Source organism: Canis aureus, chromosome 22, assembly GCF_053574225.1.
Source record: "Canis aureus isolate CA01 chromosome 22, VMU_Caureus_v.1.0, whole genome shotgun sequence".
In the NCBI taxonomy this organism is placed as follows: Eukaryota; Metazoa; Chordata; class Mammalia; order Carnivora; family Canidae; genus Canis; species Canis aureus.
In genome coordinates this window covers 43291649-43311532 of record NC_135632.1, presented here as the reverse complement: position 1 = coordinate 43311532, position 19884 = coordinate 43291649, and the positions used below count along the sequence as shown (strand labels likewise).

General features: G+C 43.7%; 2 protein-coding genes and 1 long non-coding RNA gene across 13 annotated transcripts in view; 1 reads left to right on the top strand and 2 right to left on the bottom strand.

Annotated features, from left to right (window-relative positions):
* The window catches only part of LOC144294105 (uncharacterized), a 28779-nt gene extending 16657 nt beyond the window's left edge, over positions 1-12122 (bottom strand). For 2 of the 4 annotated variants that reach the window (XR_013361506.1, XR_013361509.1), the window contains exons 1-4: positions 11276-12122; positions 6941-7039; positions 4893-5060; positions 2311-2383 (exon numbers count right to left, since the gene is read on the bottom strand). This is a non-coding gene — a long non-coding RNA (uncharacterized LOC144294105). Of the gene's footprint in view, positions 1-2310; positions 2384-4539; positions 5061-6940; positions 7040-11275 lie in introns of those variants that run through there. The other 2 variants (XR_013361507.1, XR_013361508.1) reach the window with 2 other exon arrangements.
* Positions 12123-12329: 207 nt separating this feature from the next.
* On the bottom strand, positions 12330-19007 carry LOC144294259 (uncharacterized). Its single transcript, XM_077866068.1, has 4 exons — positions 19000-19007; positions 17227-17738; positions 13258-16734; positions 12330-12512 (listed from the first exon to the last, which is right to left on the bottom strand). The coding sequence occupies exons 1-3, from the start codon at positions 19005-19007 to the stop codon at positions 15998-16000; spliced, it is 1257 nt and encodes a 418-aa protein (XP_077722194.1). The 3' UTR covers positions 12330-12512; positions 13258-15997.
* MYRIP (myosin VIIA and Rab interacting protein) overlaps positions 17172-19884 on the top strand; it is a 357362-nt gene continuing 354649 nt past the window's right edge. For 2 of the 8 annotated variants that reach the window (XM_077865683.1, XM_077865686.1), the window contains exon 1: positions 17497-17791. The gene's annotated coding sequence lies outside the window, so the exon portion shown is untranslated. Of the gene's footprint in view, positions 17381-17495; positions 17792-19884 lie in introns of those variants that run through there. The other 6 variants (XM_077865685.1, XM_077865679.1, XM_077865680.1 and 3 more) reach the window with 5 other exon arrangements.

The window sequence follows — 19884 nt, the reverse complement described above, 5'->3', positions numbered from 1 at the left end:
AGCAAACACAAACTGAGGAAGAGAAGTGAAAGTCTCAGAAGGCTGAGAATGATGAATAAGTAGGAGGATGATACCACCCACACTGGCCCTTGTTTCATTGTCCTCAAGTTGTAGAGAATTAATGAAATATTTGAGTAGCAAAGATAAGAGACAAAGATACCAGTGAAATACTGCTGATGAAAGTCTTCTTGTGAAAGAGAAGCCACTCAACTTGGTTGATGCCTATTAAAGACCAAATTAGCCTATTTTTAAAACACAGAAGCTCCACAGAGCCATTCTTTCCCTAGGCTCATATTTTCCTTTGTCTAGTGGGATGTATGTTGTGAATGTAAATGAACTTTATAGATGCAGTTATGAAGTGACTCGTGAGCATCAGCAAGCATTTCTGTCCTGTCAGCTGGATTTCCTTGGGGGGCTGTGTCTGCCACCTCCCCTGACCTGCCCTATCCAGTCTCTTCTGCAGTTGGAGGTCTTTGGGGAAAAGAGAATTTTCCCCTCTGCAGTTTGCATCCTACCCATTCTTAAAGTTTCTGCTTTAAACCCTTCCCTGTTTACTTACCTGGTGGTGAATGGAGCTACAACTCAAGAACCCCCTCTTTATACTTGAAAAAAAAAAACAAAAGTAGGTGCAACTCCTCTGCCCACCCACGCTGCTCCCCCTGGCACTGCCCAGGTCCTGTCATCAGAGGTAACCCTTCCATGCAGGAGGTACCATTAGATCATATCAGCTCCAGGAGAGAAAAATTGGCCAGGACTAGGAGGAATGGATGGAAAAATTCTCAAAGGCAGAGAACCTGTCTTCTTCATCTTCACATTTCCAGAGCTACCATCAGTGCCTGGCAGTCACAGATGTTCAATAATTTTGGTTTCACTGAACTTGAACTCCTTTTCTCCTTCCTCCCAATCTCACCCTCAGGATCAATGGCCCCATTGTGTATTTCTTATGAAATTACCATAAAAATATTTTATTTATAATGCCTAGCATGTGATTTGTTCCAGATTAACAAAATTTCCACAACTCAGATGCCTTAACTTAAAAAAAAGTTTTTAAGAGATAAGGTATGGTATTTAATTTGGAGTATAAGATATGATAATAAAGAAATGAGTTTTAAAACTGTATTAGTCAAAAATTGGTGATTACCAAAATGGCCTTCAATAATTGAATGGATAGAGGTGCCTGGGTGGTTCAGTTAGTAAAGCGTCTGACTCTTGGTTTCAGCTCAGGTTACGATCCCAGGGTCATGAGATTGAGTTCCACACTCACTGTGAAGTCCACTTGAGGTTCTCTCCCTCTGCCTTTCCTTTCCCCACCCTCTCAAATAAAAATAAATAAATAAATAAATAAATAAATAAATAAATAAATAAAATCTTTAAAAATAGTTGAATGGATAAATAAATTGGGATATATTCACACATTGGAGTACTATTCAACAAAATAAACAGTCTACAACTCCACAGAAAAATATAAATATTGCAAATATAATTCAGAGAGTGAAGGCAGATACAAAAGAATAAAGTGTATGAGTTCATTTATATAAAGTACAAAGTCAACTGAACTAATCTATGTTATTAGAAGTCATGATAGTGGTTAACTTAGAGGCAGAGGTTCTCCATCAGGCATGATTTTGTCCTCAGGGCATATTTGGCAATGTCTGGAGATATATTTTTGGTTATCCCACAGGAAATGAGAGTTGTTACTGGCAGGTAGTGGGTAGAGACCAAGGATGGTGCTCAACGTCTTAAAATACACAGGATAGCCTCCAGTAGCAAAGAATTGTTCAGCCCAAAACATCAATAGTGCTGGGGTTGAGAAGCCCTATCTTAGTGGAATAATGGCTGAAAGCATGCACAAGAAAGCTTTTGGGGTCTGGTAATATCCTGTTTCTTATCTGCTTGCTGATTGCACAAGTGTGCTCAATGGGAAAATTCATCAAGCTATACACATACAGTATGTGTACTTTTCTATATGTACATTATCTTACAACAAAATGTTTTAAAATGTTAAAAGGCTACCTATGCTTTGGAAAACTTCGTTTAATAAAAATGTATTCTAGGACTCAAGGAGAGAATATATTAAGTAGCTATCAGCTTACATTAACCAAAGTCATCTAGATTTCATAGAAAACAGAAAAAAAAGAAAGTAACATGTTATAGAAAACCCTAAATGTTTAATGATAAGACAATTTAAAGCGTTCACTCATCAAAATCTTACACAGAACATCAGGATTTAGGACACACTTTAAAATGGCAATGACAACTTCATAAAAATGAATCATGCACTAATAAAAAATGCATGAATGTTTTATTTACCAGAAAATCCTGCTTGATCTGTAGGTAGGAATCTGGCCAAGCCACTTAGAATCAGAATTTGTCGTGTCAGCATCTGCAGAAACCAAAGAAGAAAATCACTACTCTAAAATGCTTCAGTGCTTTGCATAGCCTTTTGTTGGGACCTCTCTTCAGTCTGCACAATTGGCAGCATCCCCTGCTCTGCAGTTGTTAGTTCACAAACCCCCTTTATATGAACACCAGGCAGAGACTTAAAAAAGAGGTAGGCCACTTCAGATAGGCAGGTGACAGGTTTAAGAAGCAAGGGAACTTATTTACGAGGCTTGTCCTGGGTGGTCATGAGACTAGTAGCCCCCCCCACTTATTGCTGGAATCTTGAAAGTTTATATAGAGGCATGTATGGAGTTCAGTCATGTATAACAACTATCCAGAGGGTTTCAACACCACCTCATTATCTCAAGTCTGTGTCCTGTCCCTGAAGATGGCTCCAGTTGTAGGAATGGTGGGCAGAACTTACATTCCAAGGACAGGAAAGGGGGTGAGGAGCCTTCAATTGCCCACTTATATCTTGTGGGTCAGCCGGCGATCACATCCTCTTGATGACCTTCCCCAATAGTGATGAGATCCTTTGGCCAAAAAATGTACAATATTTTCACTGTATGAATTGTTTTTAACAGAATATTCTCAATGGAAAAGTCTACTGTGCTTGTCCTGCCCATGCCTCCCATTTGTACGTTGGGTGAGTTGAGAGCATGTAACTTGTTTTTTTTTTTTTGTTGTTTTTTTTTTAGTTCACATGTCTCCTGTCAAGCCTCATGTGGAAGGATGTAGGTCCCCAAATCATGGACTCTAATACAGATGGAAAGAGGTCTTGGGAAGAAGTAAGTGTATTTTACATGTTGAAGAAACATGAGTAATTGTCGCCAGAAGATGAACTGTAGCAGATTACTGACAAAAATGGCCAGAGTTACTTTCTTCCCTCTATCTAGACTTCGATGGCACTATGACTTTGTGGTTTTTCCTTATGAATATGGAGTCCAATTCACCACTGCTTTGAATCTGGACTGGACTTGAGGCTTGTTTTGATTAACAGAGTGTAGGGAAAGTGAAGCCATCCCAGTTTGGAGCTTAATGCTCAAGAGGTTTTGCACACTGTGCTCAATTTATTGGAGTCATGCCCCTGCCATGTGAGTAAGCCTGGGCTCGTCACCTGGATAAATAGAAACTACATAGACTAGAGATAGGCCATCCGAGGTGAGGCCATCCTAGATCAGCTGGATCCAGCCAATTTAGGGAATGCTCACAGATATATTCCAATGCACAGGACACACTGTATCTCATTGCCTCAAATGTGAGAATTCAGCTGCTATGATGTTCCCAACTGGTCGTTATTCATTGTTCTGTAGATTCTGTCATAACCACAGACACCAGAGCAATTCATTCATTAGTTATTCTAGTTGCATCATTTGAAACATGGAAGATCACTAGGAAAAAGGGTCAATTCAAAACAAGTTTCATACTTTGGATGCTTTAGTGTTGGGATTTCTGGATAACTTATTTTTTTACCATGTTTTATCCTTGAAGCATACCAGAGCTCTTTTCTCCTGAAAGTGAAGGAAGGAGGTTTTGGCCAATTTTACACTGTCACATGTTATGGAATGACACATATTATAGCAAATACTCTCATTTTAATGGAAAATAAAATAAGAAGAAAAAAATGAAGAAAGATATTAATGCTTGAATAATAAGTATAGAGAATTGACAGATAATGGACAAAAGAATACTATTTCCTTTAATCTTACTTAATAAGCTTTGTCTTCTAGCCCTTTGATTTTCTCTGGCTGACTGTGGATGTGCTTGACTTGAATGTATTTACCCTAAAAAATAATGAAGACTAAGAGGTGGACATGGTGCATGAGCGGGAAATCCAGTGGAAAGAATTGATAGGGCTTAATAACCCTCCAGGAGGTGAAGAGTGTATAGGTTCCTTCTGTTAAAACACTGGTTTTGTGATGGGTAATTCACCAAATCATCCTGGTGAGTAAATCACTCAAGAATCAAGAAATGAATTATAATAGATCCATAGGATGGAATAATCTGCAACTGTTGAATAGTGACAGGGTGAGTGTATATAACATTTTGCCAAGTGAAAAATATTTCTAGTGGTGTATTATATGATCATTTTCATAATATATATGTATGTTGTATATATAACAAAATACTACTAGTGGGATCTCCAAAGACAGATAATTTGAGTGCATTTTTCCCTTTAATGTTTCTTTATGTTTTACAGGCTTCCAGTGTTAGAATGTATTACTTTTGTAATTATAAAATATAAAAATAAAAATGTAAAATGTATCAATTAACCTATTGATAATCATGCTGACATAATATTTGCAACCAGAAAAAATGATTTTCTAGCTTCTTATGATGTGTCTCTCTTGAATGAATTTTGAAATCAGTATCGTAGTTTGATGGAGGATATTCTTTGGAGGGCTGCCAGGTCAAAGCTAAACTAAATAATCCTGACATCTACAGAGTACACACTCTATGTCAGATCCTGTTCTAAGTATTTTAATAGCCTTCACTCATGGGCTACTCACAATATCCTATGAGGTAATTACTACTGCTACTGTTTTACACATCAAACAACTGAAGCATGGAGATTTTAAGTTAAGACATGGTGGAGTCAGATTCCAGGGTTCTTGCTCTTGACAACTATTACAGTTCTCTTCTGTCTTGTAAGGCAGGCCATTCCAGGTATCACTCATCTGAAAAGGAAAGACTTCTTAGAGAAGAAAGTAGAACTGTGAATGCAGAGCTGAAGTAGCTGCAAGAAGGTCTTGATGGTCTTCTCTTTATTCATGGAGGAATTCACCTGAGTTTTCAGGACAGCATCTGCCATAGAGAAGCTGAATGGAGATGTGGGAAAGAAGAGACCCCAGGACAATCTTTGTCTTACAAGGATCACCTTTGTAAGGGTTAGGATACAATTCAGGTAACCAAATTGATATCTTAGGGCATGCTGCCCACATGATATTGGTTGTATGCTAACACAAAAATTCTGTACTTTGATAAGATTGGGAGTCATTGCATTAGGAAAAGTTAAGAGGTCTGTTGCAGGACTTCACAGAGCCTTTATTATGCTCATGTACATTTTAGTATCTAAGGGGGTAGATATAGTGTGCGTCATTGCACAACTTTGTTCAACCATAAATATCGTTTCATTGAGCATCTTCTATTGGCCTCCCAAATTAGTGTCCTGTGGAATAAAATTTGAGAAACACTAGCCTCAAATAATGGTACTCTCAATGTTATTTACAATTTTCCCTAGTCTTCAGTGATTTTTTAAAAAAATGTCCAAATCTTATCTCAAGTGTCCCCAGAAATATGAGAAAGGGATATAAATTCCTGTTTGGATATGTTTATTAGAAAAAGAGTAGCTATCTTCTGAAGACAACATGGTGGAAGTAGTCATGAGCTCCAAGGGGAAATAAACCTTGGTTATGGAATAGAAAGTGTCTAAAACTTCACCAAGTCCACCAAGGGCTCTCTCTACATGTACAGTAAAATTTAGGTGTATTGTTAATGAAGCAGTGTTTCCTTCTAGTAATGCTAATTGAGCTTTATCTGTTGAATTACAGAACTTCCTATGTAATACATATGGTTACTACATAAGCATATGGAAGAGCATATCATCAATGACTTGACTCAAATGACATGATGACCATGGCATGGGAATTATGCTATATTCTCATTTTTCATGTGGCAAAAAAGAGAGATACCTTTACATAACTCAAAAGTCAGTGCAGAAAGCCCCTTCCAGAGTTTGCCTCCTGCACATGCTCATTTTCAAAAATACTGTAGAGTATGTATTAGGTAGAGTTATAAGGTCATAAATGGAAAGAAGTTGAACATTTCTGCTAGAAAGAGACACCAGACAAATGACGATGAGCATTACTGTGCTTGCTAATATAACTGATAAATATTCCAAAGCATTTTATGAATGCCTTGGAATTGCAACTCTGTCTTATTTTTAAAATGGTGGACAAGGAACAAGAATAGTGAAGGAAACCCGTAGAAAATCACTGAGATAAACTGTTAGATGACCTTTGATTTACAATCCATTTCATTAAGTAAGGGCATTCTAAATTATCCAGCCCCCAGCTAACCTGCTTCCTGAATGAGCCCAGCAAGATCAGCTGAGCTAGCCTAGTCCCAAAGAACCATGTAGCCAACCCATAGAATGATGAGCTAGCAAGTGCTTATTGTTTTAAGTTGCTAAGTTTTGAGGTGGTTTGTTACATAGCAACACCTAACCGATACAGTGTTCTTGGCAGTGAGGATCTGGAGTCTTTCCCTTGATGATCTGACTTCACTTTTGCTCTTAATGTCCTGACAGAACCTCTGAATTTCAGCCGAATCCCACATCAGGTCCCTGGCCTTGGCAAACTACCTTATATCCCTTGTGTGGGAATGATACAGAGGTACTGCCTACCTTCTCCCAACAGTGACCTCTGCAGGCTTGCTGGCTGTCAACAATCAGTATCTTCCACATTCTTTCACAGGGAGTATGGAGGCATTTGGGGATTTCTTCTATGCTGTGTGATAGCCAAGGGACTGTGGGGCTCCATCTCCTATTCTTTCTTACCTTAAATCTGACATGGTCTCACTCCTATTTGGCAGCAGCTACTCTGTGTTGCCAGACGGGAGCCACGTGGGGCTGTCTCCTTTCAGAGTTCCTGATGAGCTGTGGAAATAAATGAAGACCATACAAATAAGAAAGTCATCATTGCTTATGTTTGGTAGAGTCAAAAGCAGGCAGGGGAGTAGGAAAGCTTTATAACAAAATGAAAAGGAAGGTGTTAGGTATGATCTGATTGGAGGTTGTTGGCATAGGACTCTGAATCAGTCTAACCAGAAGTGGGGCATCTTCTGTGATTGGTTTGGAAAGTATATTTGGCTTTCTCTGTTTGATCCTTACTTGGAAGTCAGGGCAAAAAATTATAGAGTTGGCAATTATTAACAAAGTGCTAATGGTTCTGGGCCAGTTGCTAGAGAGGTTGTGTATTCACTCCTGGACTGGTTGCTGCAGAAATTGTGAGTCAGCATTCTATTGTCATATATGGACTGGCCATTTTCCTTTGCATATTCAGTCTCCCAGTCTCCTTTTTGGTCATTCTATCATTCTTGTACGTGATAGATTGCCCAATTCAGGGAAGGCTACAAATCTGGATCTTTATTGTGGGGATGGTTCAGTTGTCTCCATGGTCAACCATATTGCAAGATCATCTTGAACTTTTTGTTGCTGTGTTGTCATGTTGATTATCTGTCAAGAGAGCATCTATGTAGTAGGATTTACAATTCTGGATAGAATGTCAGAGACCAACATCATGATCACTGACAAAACCAAGAATAACTAATAGTCCCTATAAGACACCTACAAGAACCAGGAACCCCAATTTCCCAAGCCAGGTCAAGTAAACAAATTCTATAGGCCATGAAGATCAAACTTAAATAACTAAGTAGTTTTTCCCTTAAGGCAATGTATTGCCTGTTCTATTTTACCTGTTTCACTAATCTAAATACAGCAAGAAGTATTAACAATGGCACAGAAACCACCATGACTAGCCAGCAAAAAATCTAGAGCAATACAATTATTCATCGTCACTTGTGCTACTGAGTTGAGATTGGTCTGTACATCGTCTAGAGTGGAGGAGGTGGTATTATTAATAACTTCTGCCAAAGTTAATGATAATTTCTTATAGTACTTTCTGCTTATAAGATTTCCCCATTGGGAACACCTGCTCTGATAGTTCACATGAACAACTGGTTAGTGATTTCTCAGTTGGAGTGCCTGGATAATCAAGGGTGGGATCATCAGGGAATTTTCCAAGTTTGTGATTTCTAGAAATAGGGTCTCTGTATACAGATGAGTCTTGGCATAGTATTGGTAAAGTGCGTGAAGTAGGAGTCTGAGGCAAACAAGACCAGGCATCCTGGCTGCAAAAGAAGCAGCATCCAGTAGAGGGCACATGGAGACACAGGAGAAAGGAGTCGCTCTTGGTGGAAGATGAGAAGGTCTTAGATTAGCCCAGTTACAGTTTGATCTCTACTAACTTCTTCCAGGTGGCAAGTGATTGGCCCATCACCCCATGAAAGTTGTTGAATTCAAATATCTTGTAATAATTGGTTCTTTTTCTGTGAGAGAAGAGCGTTACCAAATTCACGTGTTGATTTATTTAAGGTTATTTGTCTATTTAGATGCAAATGACGTCAGCTGCCATTCCTTATTAAGACTGAAATTCTCCCGAGGTTTCTATCATGATGATCTGGTGATGGGTGGCATATAGAGCAATCAGTAAGACTCAGGGCAATGGCTACTGTTTGAGATAACCTTTTTTTAAAAACAGACAAACAAACAAACTTATTTATTCACAGAGACACACACACACACACAGAGAGGCAGAGACACAGGCAGAAGGAGAAGCAGGCACCATGCAGAGAGCCTGAGGTGGGACTCATCCCACCTCAGGGCTCCAGGATCACGCCTGGGCTGCAGGCAGCGCTAAATCCCTGCGCCACGGGGGTTGCCCTGTTTGAGATAATCTAAGAATAGAATTAGGAGTATGTTCTGACCTAAAAATTATAATAAAGAGGAATGAAAAGAGGAAAAGGACCATTATGGGTCTGTAGGGTCTGTAGAAAATGGATCTGTAGAAAATGAGAAGAATGGTTATGAGCAAACAGATGAATAATAAAACAGGAATTAGCCCGGAGTCTTGTCTCATGTCTTAGGCATGGTTATCCACTATCCTAGGTCAACTGCATATTCCACAGACCTTGAGCCAGCTACTTACTTACAAAAGTTGCTTATTAGTCGATCTCTGAATACTTGGAATATGAGGTCCTTTACTGGACTAGTCCGCCAACTATGTGGAATTCTGAATTGTGAAACATGAACCCAAGGATTGACTTCCAGGAGTTTCACTGCTATATTTGTTGCTAATGGTACACGATAAGGTCCATTCCAATGAAGTTCAAAAGTAGTTTTTTCTCTGATGTTTCTTCTAATAGATGAAATTTTCTGGTTTAGGAATGTCAGGAGGCTGGGCACCGGGGTGGCTCAGTGGTTGAGCCTTTGGCTCAAGTCGTGATCCCAGAGTCTTAGGATCGAGTCCCACATCAGGCTCCCCACAGGGAGATTGCTTCTCCCTCTGCCTAGGTCTCTGCCTTCCTCTGTGTCTCTCATGAATAAATAAGTAAAATCTTAAAAAAAAAAAAAAAAAAGAATGTCAGGAGGCTGAGGCTATTTAAGATTTTGTGGGAAGGCAGACTTGACCTTTTGATGATGGGTTTGAATACATGAATCCCTGGCAATATTTTGCCAATTCTGCAAGAAGCAGTGCAGACTATCAGAGGTGAAATCCTTAAATGTGTGGATCTTGCAGTTACCAGATCATAGGGGGATAACTGATGTGTTCCTCAGGGAGTGAACAATATGGCCACAATCTTCTAAGTTTCATCTTTTCTTTATGTTCATGGTTGAATTATGGTCTAAATAAGTTTTGTTGGAAATGTTTTGGGTATGGCTTTTAGTAGACTTTGCCCTAACTTTGGGGTCTTTTTTGACACTTGGGCTTATTATAAAAGAGGGACTCTGGAGATCCCTTCCCGTGTTGTTCAATCAGTTTTTGCCATCCAGGATTTAGCATCTGAAGTTTTGACCAACATGTGTGTAAGTTGATATAGTTCTGGCAACCCTGGAACATGTGCAATGAAAAGCAGGCTAAATTCTATGACTAGCAGCTGGCTGCCTCTTTAGGGAAATTCTGAATTATAACTGTGAATTCAGCTCAGATCCAAGGTATACCTGACTCATGAGAGGGATAGAGTTTTAGAAGCAACCAGCATTTGGGGGTCCTAGGAAATCAGTAGGAAAAGATAAGGGGATCTGGACAAAGGAAAGAAGAGAGAGAAGTTACCAGAAATGGAAGGAAAGAGATCAGAAGGATAAGAGGGATGAGGGAGCACTAGATATAAAGAGGCAACTGGAGGACAAAGAGGGAGAATTTACTCAGGAAATGAGTCTAGTTTGTCATTGCTTAAGACTGTCAGGTTGCTCATTAACTTTGTCCAAAGAATCTTTTAGTGAAGGAATTTTTCCATCAGAATTTCATTTAGAGGGATCCCTGGATGGCTCAGTGGTTTAGTGTCTGCTTTCGGCCCAGGGCATGGTCCTGGAGACCCGGGATCGAGTCCCGCATCAGGCTCCCTGCGTGGAGCCTGCTTATCTCTCTGCCTGTGTCTCTGCTTCTCTCTCTCTCTCTGTCTCTCATGAATAAATAAATAAAATCTTTTTAAAAAAGAATTTCATTTAGAGGCCTCTGCATATCAACACAAATGTTGCCTATTAAATCTTAGAAATTTTAGGTCCTTTCTTTTCCAAGGCACCTCTCAGATGAATAATTTTATTCAAGCCAAATGTTCCCAGAGTGGCTACTGAAGCTCCAAATCATCATTGGTGAAGATGTGCCATTTAGAGCAACATATGCAAGAATTAGGATTATAAGAAGAGTTCAGGTAGAAAGGAGGAGTTTCTCCTGGAGGAGAAGGAGAAGAGGATGTGGACTTGAGATGATCCCTTGGGAGCATGCAACTGTGAGTGGAAAGTGATGCTTATACACTTTGTATCTTGGCCCCCAACCTTATGGTTTGCTGCCTCTGAACACAGACTTGACCATCAGCACCTCCAGGCAGGTGGAACCAAAGAGAACATTCATGGGTCAGTCCTATTGTCATCTATGGTCTGACTATTGTCCATTTGTACATTCAGTCTCTCAGGGGCTAAACTCTGTTAGCCCCAAACACTATGTCATCTCCATCTTCTCACCACCTTCCCACATTCCCCATTCTGGGTCCCCTGAGGACCAAGAAAGATTCAGTCCTGGATCCTTGGGAGAACCAAACAGTATTTTTCACTTACATCATTCATTCCAAATCTCTTGCTCTTCTGGCAGAGAGAGTCCTCCCCTTCCTCCTCTTCCCCTCCTCCTCCTCCTTCTTCTTCTTCTTCTTCTTCTTCTTCTTCTTCTTCTTCTTCTTCTTCTTCTTCTTCTTCCTCCTTCATTGTCTTCATCTTCCTCTTCTTCATCTTTGTCTTCTTCATTGTCGTCATCTTCTTCATCATCATCTTCTTTTCTTCTTCCTTCTCTTCCGTCTTCTTCTCCTTTTTGCCCCTCCTCCTTTTTTACTCTTTTCTTTTTAAAAAATATTTTATTTAAGTTCAATTTGCCAACATATAGTATAACACTTATTGCTCATCTCATCAAGTACACTCCCTAGTGCCTGTCACCATTACCGCATCTCCCCCATCCTCCTCCCCTTCTGCAAACCTTTGTTTCCCAGAGTTAGGAGTCTCTCATGGTTTGTATTCCTCTCTAATTTTTTCCCACTCAGTTTTCCTCCTTTCCCTTAGAGTCCTTTTCACTACTTATATTCCACATATGTTTTTTACTCTTTTTCCTCCTTCTCCTTTTCTTCTTCCTTCTCTTCCTCTTCATCCTTTCTATAGAGTAGAAACTTCTCTCACATTGTATCCCCTTTCTTTCTTACCCTTAGATTTCTATCTTCCAGGCATGGTCCTCTGGTACCATAAGCCTCTTGGCTCTGCCTTAAAGGTAGTGATGATCCTAGTGGAGGGGGGAATTACTAACAGCAGAAATATCCTCAGTGAACTGGTAGTATCATTGCAGCTGGCATTGAGATTCTTCACCTTTGGAAGGAATTTTAAAATACATAACAATTGAGGTCACTTGATTTAAAAAATATCAATGTGAGGGATCCCTGGGTGGCGCGGCGGTTTGGCGCCTGCCTTTGGCCCAGGGCCCGATCCTGGAGACCCGGGATCGAATCCCACATCAGGTTCCCAGTGCATGGAGCCTGCTTCTCCCTCTGCCTGTGTCTCTGCCTTTCTCTCTCTCTCTCTCTCTCTCTCTCTGTGACTATCATAAGTAAATAAAAAAAAATATCTTAAATATCAATGTGAATATTCAGCACGCACAAAAACTTCTGAACATCTTTGAATTGTGAATGTTGGTGGATGAGAATCTTCATTCATATAATAAATATTTATCCAACACTTTCTTTGTGTTAGTCTCTGTCCAAGGTGCTTGGAGATATCAGGGAGCAAAATAAATCTCTGCCCTCATGCAGCTTGTATCCTGGTGAGGAAGACAAACAGTAAGAATTAGACAGAATAAGAAAGTTATGATTATGTTAAAGGGTGACAAATGCTGTGGAATAAAGAAAATGCAGAGCAAGGTAGGAAGGATCAGGCACTGAGGGAAAGGGGACAGATTCATCTGTATGCTTCTCTATGCGGAGGCCTGACTGCCATTTCAATGGCAACCTTATTGCTATCCCTTAGTGAATAAATCATATCTCAGGCTTTGAGGATTGTTATGAAGGGGATGCACACTTACACACAGGCACTGGCTAAGTTTCCGGGCATTACTGTTAATTTTATTAACTCTCAGCACACTGCAGGCTGAGTCAGCTGCTTTAGATGTCAGTTGGTTCAAGATTCAGAGAAGCATAGTATCTGATTTGGCTACAGAGGTTATTAGCCAAGTCTGGGTTTTATTGTAGGGACTTAATTTATAGTAAGAAAAATTGTAAGAGGATACAGTCACAAAGACTGTAAGTCAGTAATCATCTACTCATATAAAATAATATTGTTATCAGTATCTCTTAGCAGTGCCAGGATCTGTAATTGGATGCTGTAATCAGTGAATGACAAGATTCTATAATTACTTCTACACTGTCCTGTCCTTCTAAAATAGAATCAACTTTGCTAAAGAAAGCAATACAACTTTTTAGAAGCCATTATTTAGTAGGGAGCAGATAGTTGTATAGTAAAATATTAATTGTTCTAAAAAATACCTTGGAGAAAAACACTATACTTACCATAAATAATGAATTATTTTCTGTGCATTTCTATTTCTAGTTCTGTTTAGTGCAATATGCTGTATTTCATCAATGTGAGATACATATAAGGTCCCATGTCTTTTTTTTTTTTTTCCAATTAATTGCTGCTTAAGAGCAGAAAGTTCGGGATTTCCATTTTGAAGCCTCCACTTCTCCTTGACTTATCCAAAACCATGAGTGTTCACTTAGTCCAGTGAGCTCCATCCTGTTTCTTTGTATGGCAAGTAGACTGGTTGTGTGTCATGGTATTCTGCTCTCTTGTGCTGGGTGGAGTTGTTGAGGACTGGTCCTGTGTGGCTTGGTTTGTAAAAGATTTTGTGAGAATGCAAGTTTTCATTTCTCCAGGACAAACGCCCAAGGTGAAATTGCTGGGTGGTGTGGTAGGTTCAATTTTAGCTTTAAAAGAAATAGCCACCCTGTTTTCAGAGTGGTTGCACCATTTACATTACCACCAGCAACGCGTAAGTGTCACAGTTTCTCTGTCTCCTCACCAGGATTTGGTGTTGTCACAATTTTTAAAAAATCTTAACCCATTCTGATAGTATGTAGTGATATCTCATTATAGTTTTAATATACATTTCCCTTGGCTAATGATGTTGAGCATCTTTTCATGTGCTTATTTGCCAGCTGTATATACTTTTTGGTTAAATATCTCTTCATATCATTTGCCCATTTTCTAATTGGACCATTTGGGAGTTTTTACTATTGAATATCAAGAGCTCTTTATATATTCCAATATAAGTCCTTTGTCACATATGTTATTTGAAGATATTTTTTCCCAGTGTACCATAGTATTTTCATCCTCTTAACGGGGTCTTTACAGAACAAATGAATTTTAAAACATCTTTCTTGATGAGGTACAATTTAACAATTTTTTCCCTACCCTCTTACTCTTCATTCAACATATAATCATTGGATGTCTACAATTTATCAAGATCACATTTGAGGTGCCCATTAGGAATAAAAGATGTGACATGATTCCAACTTCAAGGCATTTCCAGTCTAATTGGGGAGATTAGAGATACACCCAAATAACTGTATTACATAACAAATGCTAAATTGAAATGGAAGAGAGAGAGATACAGTTTTTTGAAAAATCAGGTATCATATTTTGGCTGATAGGGAAGTAGTGGGTGAAGGTTTCATCACTTCTATTCCAGCACATGCCACAAAATGTCTTAGAAACTTCCTTAATAAACTCATTTTTTTCCAAATTAAAATGATCATGTTTAGATTGCTAACATATTAAGTCTTATTATGTATCAAGCAATTTCACGTACATTGTATCAAATAATAACAATCTTGCAGGGCAGTGGAGAGGATTACACCATATTTTATATTTAGGGAATCTAGGATTCAGCAAATTCAAGTAACTTGTCCAAGGTCACAAAGACAGGAAGCAGTAAGGTCATATTGGCACCCCAGTCTTGTGATTAATGCTCTTTTAATTCTACCCAGAATCCTCCTGAGACATGTCCTTTTCTGCCAGGATAAACTCATCAATCTTCTGGCTAAGAAATGGACTGTCTGATTCATGCTTTAAAAGAAGATGAGATACATATCCTTGGTTCACAAAAGTCAATGAGCTCTTCTTGATAAAGGAAGAATCCATTAAAACTTTTGCAGTGGTCGGGATCATGCAGATAAGGGAAAAACAAATACTGCCTGTGAGTCATGAGAAGCAAAAGAAGGGATGGATATTCAGTGAAATTTTGCTGAATGACAGCTCAGGATGGAATAATCAAGGGGGTAGCAGTTTAGGTCATCTTAGGAGCTCATTGTTACCCAACTCAACTTCAAATGCCAAACCTTTCATGGGGAATGTTAAAAAAAAAAAAAAAAAGTCAGTAATAGCTCAGGTGAAGAATGGAAGTTGTGCCTGTTTCTGACGTACAAGATGACGAATAGGGAACTGGGGCTCTTGTTCATAATGTCTCTGGATTTCCATCTGTATGTTCTCCCTGTCTTGTTTGTAAGCTTACTCAAATCACTGAACTCTTCTGTATGTAATTTGTTTTTTTTTTTTTGAAGTGTTTATGAGTCATGCAAGATGTTAGTATCTTGACTCTGAAAGACTCTGGAAAGAGGTGGATTTATATATTAGGCCAGTTTTGCAAACACCAGTATGATATCAAATAATCTTTGAACCCAGTCCCCATTCTTGTCCTGAGGCAGCCACTACTGGGTCCCATGTGGAGAGTAATCTCTTCACATTCTATATTCAACCCTTTATTCTGTTGGCCTGTGCCTGAAGTTAGACCTATTATTTTGTATAACAAAAGGTAAAAATAAGAACATTTGGTTGATTAGATTTTCTCTAGGGTAAGCAGGAACATGACAGTAATGTTTCCTCCAGGGAGAGGAATTGAGAGGCCCGGAGCAAGGATGGGAGGGGTCTTCTCAGCTGTGTACCCATCTGCACTTTTTGAATTTCATAGCATGCCAATGCTAACCAAGCACAGGTAAATAAAATTCACATTAAATGTAAACAAAATAGGAACAAAACACAAACTTTCTTCCACTTTAGCCAGTTTGTGGATGATAAAATCCTTTTAAGAGAGGACACTAGATCTTTAGAGACTTCAACTCTTTTACCTTCCAAGTTCCCTTCTTAAAGGTTCTTATTTATGGTTTTTTTTTTTTTTTTCTTCCTGCTGCGGACAGATCAGCAAAGGAGCCATCCATTTCTACTGAGCAAATTTATACGGAGAGAACGTTCTTAATTCACGTCCTGCGAGAGGACTCGTGGGGTTTTAGGAATCACCAGTGTAGCTCCGCAAACGCGTTGTTTTGATGGAGTGACTTCCACGCTGCGGCTGAAACCGACAACGTGCTTTCGCAGCGCAGTTGCGGGGCTGAGGCGGCCCGTCTCGGGGAGATTCCGGGCCCTGCGCCTAGTGGATGCGAACGCGCGGTGAAGCCGTGGCCTGGAGAGGAGCCTTCCGACTCCCAGGCGTCCGTCCAGCCCCTGGAGCTCCCGGCCGGCGCCCCAGGGCGTCCCTCGCTTGCGGCGATCTGGCGGGTCCTCCGGGCGGCGCGGGCTCCCCGACCCGCAGGCGCGGCCGCGATGGGGCTTCGGGGCTTCGGGGCTGGGCGCGGCTGCCGGGGACGGACCCCGAGCCCCGCGCGAGCCACGCACGTTCTGCCGCAGACTCGCAGCGCGGAAGGAACCCAGCTCGGGGCATGGGCCGCCACGCTGACTAGAAGTGCCCGGGGACGGCGAAGCGGGCAGGAGCTGCCTTTGGAGAAGCCGCCTTGGGGAGCTCGGGAGCCAGGGCGCCCACCCTCGGGCGGGTGAGCGGCCGCGCCGGGAGGGCCAGGCCGACCCGGACTCCGAGACCAGTCCCTCCGCGGCCAGAAGGGTCCGGCCGCCGGGGCTCAGGGGCAGGCGACAGGAAACACCGGAGCGACCCGAGGTCTGCCCGGGGGCGCCCGCGCCGCGGCCCCAGCGCGACACTGCGCGGCGGGGAAGAGCCGGGAAGGGGCGCGCGCAGCCCCGGCCTGGCCCGGCCCCCGCCCCCGCCCCCGCCCCGCCCCGCCCCGGCGCCGCCGCCTCCCCCCGAGGCGCCCCGCCCCTCCCGGCGCCTGCCGCCCGCGCGCCCCGGGAGCCTGCGGACCTCCGGCCGGCCCGCACCCCCGCCCCGCCGCCGGCGCCCCCGCCCCCGCCCCCGCCCCGGGCGTCCTGATTGGCCAGCGGCGGGGCCAGCAGGTGGCGGCGGCGGCGGCGGCGGGGCTGGCCCAGGCTGCCCCAGGCTGCCCCAGGCTCCTGCGGCGCGGGCGCCTCCCTCGCCGCCGCTGCCAGCGCCTCCCGCCCGCCTCCCGCCTCCCGCCTCCCGCCCGCCCCCCGCCCGCCTCCCGCCCGCCTCCCGCCCGCTCCCCGGCTCCCGCTGCGGCTGCGGTTCTGGCAGCCGAGGCCCCGCGGCGCTGCAGCTCAGAGCCGGCGCTGACCGACCCGCGCCCCTGCCTCGCTGCCCGCAGCTCCCTCGTCCACGCGCGGCGCGGCGCTGCGGCAGGTGCCCCCGGCGCCCCGAGACGCCGTGGCCTGAGCGCGGCCGCCACCGGTGACCCCGGCCACGGATCGGCTCCAGCCCGGCCACTCCGCGTGAGTCCCCCCGCCCCCCCGGCCGCTTTGCGCCACTCTCCCGCGGGCCTTGCCGCACCCAGGGGGGTGGAGGTGCCGCCCCGTCGCCCGCACCCGCGCGAGTCCTGGGCCGGGGCCCCCGCTCGGCCAACGGCTCCGCGGAGGGGCTGGGCGGGGGGCGCTGAACTTGCCGGAGAACCGCCGCAGAGTCGGACCCGCCCGTTTCTCCTCGGCGGGGCGGGAGCTGGTCCCCGCGCGGCCCTCCGTTTGCAGCCCCCACTCCACTGGCCGCGCAGCTGCTGGGCTGCGGGCCGCCGCGCACCTGCTACGCTGCGGGCCGCCCAGCGCCGCGGACTGGACTCTTCCCGACTCTTGCTTTCTGTGAAATGGGGCTATTCAGGGACTCGCTCAAGGTCGTGGCCGGCGCGCGGAGTAAGAGCCCTAGTAGATCGCGCCCGGCGGGGGCCGCGGACCGCTGGGGGGGGGGGGCTACTGCGGGTGGATGTCACTTCAGTTCCATCCCGGTCTCCTTTTCATAGTTCCTTCCCCTCCGCCGGATTTGGAGAGGTCGGGAGCCCATCCCAAGGGACCCTACAGAGGCATGGGGGCATCCGGGGGGACCTCTGGAGTGAGCGTGGAGCCAAGCGCTTCCGTGGCGGGAACCCCTGGACCCGCAGCATTTGTAGCATCGCCTCCCCACCCCACCCCCATTCCCAGGCACTTAATTTGCTAATGTCTTAGCAAGGTAAGGGAACTTGCTAGGTGCTTGCTCTTAGATCCATCCTGCTCCGTTTCCTTCTCCCCAATAAGCCCTGTCCCCGAGGATAAGTATGGGAGAGACTAACTGTGCACCCCAGTCTGGGCCCAAGGACTTTGTAAGAGAAGCAGGTACGCTCTGCTGTTGGCTTAGCCAACATTGGCTCTCATCGACCCTAAGAAAATGCCTGGAGTCTGGCTTCGTTCCTGCCGCCCTACTCCAGGACGTGTGATCTGGGTCTGTTGCACTTTCGATGGGGAGGGTGGAGCCCAGTCCCAGAATGTGCAACTGTTGACGGATGTGAGTAGTTTACTCCAGCTCCTTTGAGGCAGCTTCTGTGGTGCTGTGGGTGGTTCTCCAGCTTTGGGCTGTGGAGAGAGTCACCCCTCCTCTTTGACATTGTTACCCTGTTCCTCCCAACTCAGGCTACCTCGCCCTAACTCAGGCTGATCAGATGGCTACTCAGATAGCTTTATGATGTCTGACAGATATCTTTGAACCTCAACTTTTTTTTTTTTTTTAAGTAATGTCTATGCCCAAGGTGGGACTTGAACTCAAGAGGCCAAGATCAAGGGTCACATGCTCTACCGAACTGAGCCATCCAGGTGCCCCTGAGCCTCAATTTTTTAATCAGTAAAGCAGAATAATCCCTGTCTTTTAGTCTTCCCAAGGCAGTTAGGGTTCATGGGACATGGTAGAGGTGAAAATAGAAGGAAGATGGTTTCAGATGGTCTGAGCTGGGGCTAGAAGTGGAGGTGATTTAAAGAATTTTTTTACAGCAGTCTCTGGGACCCTATTACAGATCTAAAAATCTTTCCAGAGAAATTTAGTTTGGTAAGACTTTGAAAATACAACTTTTCATATTCCAGTTGATGTTCCTTACCTGTCCATGGGTAGCTGCATCTCTTCCAATGATCCCCTACCCCATCTGTGGTGTCTGGGCCAGAAGCTAGCTGTCTCTGTGGGGGGTGAGGGGCTGTCCGTGGCAGTGGTGAGCCACCAGGTATGTGTGTGTGTGGGGGGGCACTGTCTTTGTGGAGCTGAAGTGTGTCTCTGTAGAGATGTGTGTATCTCTCTGTGGCCAAGGTTTCCTGTGGAGGGGGGGCAGGTAATTGCCTGTTCATTTTCGGAAAAGTGAAGTAATAGCCAGGCTCAGTAATGTAAACTAACAGTGATATAGATTGTGTCCTTTCTCCTTCCTCCCTGCCCAGAGGGGCAGAAGGAGAGCTCATCTGTGGTCTTGGCCTTCTGAGAAACCAATTGATGCAGACTGAAATACCTCAGAAAGGAATGAGCAATCTCCGTTCTTGGTTCGTACTGTGTCTGCATAGCCTTTTGTCCCAAAGGCAAGTTAAAGAGGGACGACTGGTTAGAACTTGGTGAATTTATTTTAATATCATATTAAGCTATGGCATAATCACAGAAGAGGGGACAGATCTGAAATGTACACTCTGGACTTTCACAAACTGAACACACCTGTGTAACCAGTGCCCAGATTAAGATCTAGAATGTTACCAGGTTCCCTATGTCCTCTGTGGGAACTGTCCCCCAAGGGTAACCATCATCCTGCTTAGTTTTGTCAGGCAAGTTTTGTCTTTATTCCTATTATTATTTATTTCACCAGTTTTGTTTCAAAGCTAAGATGAAACTGCTTGATGATTTTCTACCTCTTTTTTTAATGTATGCAAACCAAAGGTAGTTATATGTAAGCCAGTCCAGAAATCTAGAAGGGAGAATTTGGTCTTAAGACCTGGGTGGAATCTAAACT

Bases quoted from the DNA above. Each gene is read 5' to 3' on its own strand.
- LOC144294259 (XM_077866068.1), bottom strand. The intron at 16,735-17,226 runs GTCAGCGCCGGC...CCCGCCGCGCAG, and splicing joins CGAGGCAGGGGCGCGGGTCG to TGTCGCGCTGGGGCCGCGGC.